At 70.8% G+C, this 5000-nt stretch overlaps 2 protein-coding genes across 2 annotated transcripts; one reads left to right on the top strand and one right to left on the bottom strand.

Annotated features, from left to right (window-relative positions):
* Positions 1-267: 267 nt before the first annotated feature.
* Positions 268-2674, top strand: ART1 (ADP-ribosyltransferase 1). Its single transcript, XM_076364148.1, has 3 exons — positions 268-1154; positions 2016-2054; positions 2155-2674. Exons 1-3 carry the CDS (start codon positions 368-370, stop codon positions 2235-2237), a joined length of 909 nt encoding a protein of 302 aa, XP_076220263.1. The 5' UTR covers positions 268-367; the 3' UTR covers positions 2238-2674.
* Positions 2675-3356: 682 nt separating this feature from the next.
* IL18BP (interleukin 18 binding protein) lies at positions 3357-4752 on the bottom strand (the record flags this gene model as incomplete). The annotated part of the gene is given in 7 exon segments (XM_076364149.1): positions 3357-3828; positions 4016-4065; positions 4067-4096; positions 4098-4147; positions 4431-4472; positions 4475-4495; positions 4684-4752. Coding segments are annotated over 7 exon segments (449 nt in total), but the record flags the coding sequence as incomplete, so codon positions are not given.
* Positions 4753-5000: the final 248 nt, after the last annotated feature.

Here is a 5000-nt window from a genome sequence, read left to right as displayed (position 1 = left end):
GGTTTGCTGACGCCACAGACCTGCCGGCTGCCGGGGCCGTGCCGCCAGGCACTGAGGACGCCCACCTGTTGGCACGGTTTAACGCAAGTAATGGGGTCGGGGTCTCGGCTGGTGCCGGGGTCGGGGTCTCAGTTGGTGCCGGGAGGTGTGCCGAGCGGGGTGCCCCTGGCCGGGGATGCAACTGCGGGTGATTTCCCCCAGCCTGCCCTGCTTCTCTCCGCAGCCCCCTCCCAGGCCCCGCCGCCCTCCCCGAGCTGACCCTGCTCTCGCTCCCCCACCTCCCCAGCCGCTTGTGGAGGAACCGGCCGCTTCCCTGCCCGCCGCACCGCGGCAGCTGGGGGTTTTCCCCAGGGCGGCTCTGCCCGCCATGGAGCGTCTGGCGCTGGGATTGGTGCTGCTGGCCGGGACCCTGGCCACCGGCAGCCCCCCGCGTCGACGAGACCTCGACTCCGTCAAAGAGGTGGTGCTGGACATGGCCCCCACCTCCTTCGACGACCAGTACCGGGGCTGCAGCCACATGATGGAGGAGGAGCTGGAGGAGCTCAACCGCACCGAGTTCGCCAACAACAGCGTCTACGCCAAGGCCTGGACCCTCGCCGCCACCGAATGGCGGAGCCGGCGTGGCCACGTCCCCCAGCTGCTGGTGCTGCGGCCGGAGCAGGCGGTCGCCCTCCTGGCGTACACCCTGTCGGGTCCCCTGCACCAGACGTTCAACGCAGCCGTGCGCGAGGCCGGGCGCTCCCGCAGGGAATACCTGGGCGCCTTCCACTTCAAGGCTCTGCATTTCCTCCTGACCAAGGCCCTGCATGCCCTGCAGGATGCCCGGCCTCACCGCTGCCACCATGTCTACCGGGGCGTCCGGGGCATCCACTTCACCGCACGGCACAGCCAGTCCGTCCGCTTCGGCCACTTCACCTCCGCCTCTCTCCGGAAGGAGAGCACCCTGCCCTTTGGCCAGGACACCTTCTTCTCGGTGGAGACCTGCTATGGTGTCCCCATCAGGGACTTCTCCTTCTTCCCCGAGGAGGAGGAGGTCCTCATCCCGCCCTTCGAGATCTTCGAGGTCACCGACGTCGCCCGCGATGGGGACAGAGCCCTCATCCAGCTCCGCTCCCAGGACGCGCTCAGCACCTACAACTGCGAATTGGTGAAAGGTGACGTCCCCGCAGGACAGTCCCTCCCCGTCACCGGGGTGCAGGGACCGGGGGGTGGCCCCATCCCACCAGCTCTGCCGGGAAAGGGGGGTCTCGATCATGGGGAGGGTGACGGGGGGGGGGGGGGGGGGGGGAGCTTGCCTTCAGGCGCACGTCCTTGCACGTCTCCCAGCTGCTCTCCCCCGGGATTTGCAATGGGGGCCCTTAACAGCACGGCACAGCATGGTGCAGTGCAGCACAGCACGGCATGGCACAGCATGGCACAGTACAGCACGGCATGGCACAGCATGGTGCAGTGCAGCACAGCATGGCATGGCACAGCATAGTGCAGTGCAGCACAGCACGGCATGGCACAGCATGGCACAGTACAGCACGGCATGGCACAGCATGGTGCAGTGCAGCACAGCATGGCATGGCACAGCATAGTGCAGTGCAGCACAGCACGGCATGGCACAGCATGGCACAGTACAGCACGGTGCGGCACAGCATAGTGCAGTGCAGCACAGCACGGCATGGCACAGCATGGCACAGTACAGCACGGCATGGCACAGCATGGCACAGTACAGCACGGTGCGGCACAGCATGTCACGACATGGTGCAGCACAGCATGGCACAGCATGGCAAAGCACGGCACGGCAAAGCATGGCATAGCAAAGCATGGCATGGCATGGCACTGTGCAGCACGGCATGGCACGGCGCAGCGCGGCACAGCATGGCAAAGCATGGCATGGCAAAGCATGGCACGGCATGGCACGGCGCAGCGCAGCATGGCACGGCACGGCACAGCACAGCGCGGCATGGCTGGGTCGGGGCGAGGAGCCGTGCAGCAGCCGTGCAGACAGAGTTGGTTTTCTTTGGCAGAGAAGAGATGCAAGAGCCGTCCGTGCATCTTCAGTGCAGGTGAGGCCGAGAACCCCCGCTGCAACCGGCGAGGGCGGCCCCCGGCTGGGCCCCCCGCCCCCCCCAGCTGCCCCTGACTCCCCCTCTCCGGCACCCCCAGGCAGGAGCATCCCCAGGGACCTCCCGCACTTCTGGGGGCTCCTCCTGGCAGCCACTGCCCTGGCAGCCGCCGGGGGCCCCTGAGCTGCGACGCCACCGCTGCCACCGCACCCCAGCGAGGAAAAGGGGTTGGGAATGGGAGCCACCAGCTTCAGGGAGACAGCGGGACCGGACGGGGCAGCAGGACGGGCTGGGGGCGTGGGGATGGCCCGGCTGCAGGGTCCCGCGTGGCGGCCGCCTGTGCCCAGCTCAGCCCTGCCATGGTGCCACCGGCCCCGGGACACGCCGGCAGCCCCGGGGACACCAGCGGAGTCTGGATGAGGCCTTTCGCAGAGCCGCAGCCAGGGCTTTTGGATGCAGCTGAGCGTGGGGTCTGCAAGGGGCTGCCCCAGGGATGGGGGCTGGCACTGATGGGGACTGGGGGGACACGGCAGGGCTGCTTTTGGAGGTGTCCCTGCCCAGCCGGCCGTTCCGCTGCTCGCCTTCCCTGGCTCCCAGAGGAATAAAGACTTGCTGTGGGACGGGGGTGTCTCTGGGCGTTTCCTGTGGCTCCCCTGGGCTGGTGGCAGCTGGGGGGGGCTGCAGCCGGGGTCTTCTCCAGCCCCCCCCCCCCCCCCCCCCCCCATCCCCAGCCCTCCCGCATCCAGAGCATCCCGCAGAGCAATGCCTGCGCCCCGGGTCCTGCTCAAGGAGGGTCTCCTCCTGGGCTCTGTTCCCCTGCCTGTCCTGTGGCTGCCTGCAGCCCGGGGCGGGTCACAGCCCCCCCAGTGCCTGAGGGAACAGGGAGGGGGCTGGCAGTGGCCACCCCAGCCCCGGTGCCCAGGAGCAGGGCCCTGCCAGGACAAGACGGGTGGGGGGCTGCCCCATGGAGCAGCACGTGGGGCTCAGCAGCGCCGTGCCAGGGGACAGCCCCGACTCCCCCCGGGTGCAGAGAGAGATGTGATGGGCCCAGCTCCTCGGGGGTCCCTGCGCCCCAGGGCTCCCCACCCTCCTCCTCCTCCGGGGCAGGGTGCAGCCGTGGGGCCAGGCATCCCTGGGGCAGGACCAGGGCTGTCCATGGCTCTCCAGCCCCTTGCTGGGCAGGGATGGGGTCAGGGACGGACCCTGCCTTCCGCGGGCACCAGGGCCACCTCCTCTTCCTCCCTCCTCACCCCTCTGCCCCCACCGGGCGGCCCCATCCCCAGGACACAGGTGACACAGTGCAAGCCTTGATGTGCTTTAATAAACCCTGGGGTCCCACAACTGGCTGCGGGCAGGTCCCGGGGCCGGCCCGGGCAGTGCTCCCAGCTCAGCGAGGGGTGCCAGGAGCCCCACACACAGCAGGACCGGCAGACGCGGGGCCGGCAGACGTGGGGCCGCGCAGACCCCACAGCGGGGCACGGAGACAGGCCTCCACGGAGGCATCATGTCCCCACGCAGAGGTGCGGGGCCGTGGGAGCGGGGAACCGCACCGTGGGGCGCTCACCCATCATGAGTTGCTCCCCGGTCTCAGCCCAGTCCCCCGCTCTCAGCAGGGGCCGGGGCCGGGGCCGGGTGCGGCCACTGCACCTCCCTGGTGTCGACGCCGAGGGGGCTGAGCACCACGCAGGTGAAGTTGGTGTGCAGGTGCTGGGCGCCGAAGGAGCTGAGTGCAGGTCGCGGCGCAGGGCCACCCCCGAGCCCCCGCGGCTCCTCTCTGCGGACCCAGCAGGGACCCGTCACCGCTCGCCCCCGGCTCCACGACACACACACCCCCCCCCCGGGCTGGGGGACCTGGGGTCCCTGCCCCGGCCGGGGCTGCCCCTCCCTGCCAGCCCCAGAGCCCCGGGCAGCCCAGCTGCTGCTGCCCCCCCGGGACCCCCCTCCCGAGACCCGGTACTTACAGCACTGTCCCCTCATACACGGCCCCGTCTGGGTGCAGCTTCTCCACGAAGGAAGCCGTTCCCCAGCCAGTAGAGCAGCGTGAGCCTCGGGGAGGCTGCTCACCGCCTCACACGAGATCGTCATGCTCTCGCCTGGAGCCGGAGGGGACACGGGGGTCAGAGGGGCTGCGAGGGTCCCCAGTGCCCCCCAGGCCAGACTGCCCCTGCCCACAGGCGCAGCCCCCACCCCCCAAAGGAGGATGTCCCCCACCTCACCAGTACCCCAAGATCTCAGCTGCAGGTGGAGGATGCACCCTGTGTGTCTGCCGGGGCTGATGTGGGAGCCGACCCCCCCCCGTGCTTCCCCTCGGCTGGGGGGGTCTCACTGCAGCCCCCATCCCCAGGTCACCCCGCAACGGCCCTGGGGGCCACTCACCCGGGTGGGGGAGCTCTGCCGGCATCCGGAGGACGGTGATGCTGGGGGCTGCAGGGCCATGGCACCTGGGGGAGCAGAGCGGGGTGAGGCGGGGGGACAAGAGCTGCCCCCGAGACCCCACACCTCTGGGGTGGGTGGGAGGGCAGGGTCCCGCAGAGGGGGGCACGGCTGATCCCCAGCCCCCCCCGCACAGGCCCCCTGGGGGGCACAGAGCCGGGAGTTGGCCCCGGCCCCCTCCAGCAGCCCCACTTACCTGTGCGGCGGGAGGCCAGGGCCCAGCAGAGCAGGGGCAGGAGGAGCCGGGCAGGGCGTCCCGGGGTCCCTGCAGGCAGAGACGGGGCTCAGCGCTGGGCACGCCGGGATGCTCCCCCCGAGCCCGGGACGGCTCCCCCCCAGCGTCCCGTGTGTCCCCCCCCAGCATCCTCCCCCCCCCTCCAGCATCCCTCCCTCCAGCATCCCCGGAGCTGGTCATGGTCCCCGCCCCAGCATCCCCCCCGACAGCCCCCGAGCCCGGGACGGTCCCCCCCAGCATCCCCCCCCGCCCCCCGCCCAGCATCCCCCGAGCCCCGG

The sequence above is a fragment of the Aptenodytes patagonicus genome, unplaced genomic scaffold (genome assembly GCF_965638725.1).
Source record: "Aptenodytes patagonicus unplaced genomic scaffold, bAptPat1.pri.cur scaffold_656, whole genome shotgun sequence".
Classification (NCBI taxonomy): domain Eukaryota; kingdom Metazoa; phylum Chordata; class Aves; order Sphenisciformes; family Spheniscidae; genus Aptenodytes; species Aptenodytes patagonicus.
This window is presented reverse-complemented; position numbering and strand designations above follow the sequence as displayed.

Coding starts and splice junctions, on each gene's coding strand:
- ART1 (XM_076364148.1), top strand. CDS start 368: ATGGAGCGTCTGGCGCTGGGATTGGTGCTGCTGGCCGGGACCCTGGCC. Junction 1,155..2,015: donor CAACTGCGAATTGGTGAAAG/GTGACGTCCCCG, acceptor TTTCTTTGGCAG/AGAAGAGATGCAAGAGCCGT. Junction 2,055..2,154: donor TCCGTGCATCTTCAGTGCAG/GTGAGGCCGAGA, acceptor CGGCACCCCCAG/GCAGGAGCATCCCCAGGGAC.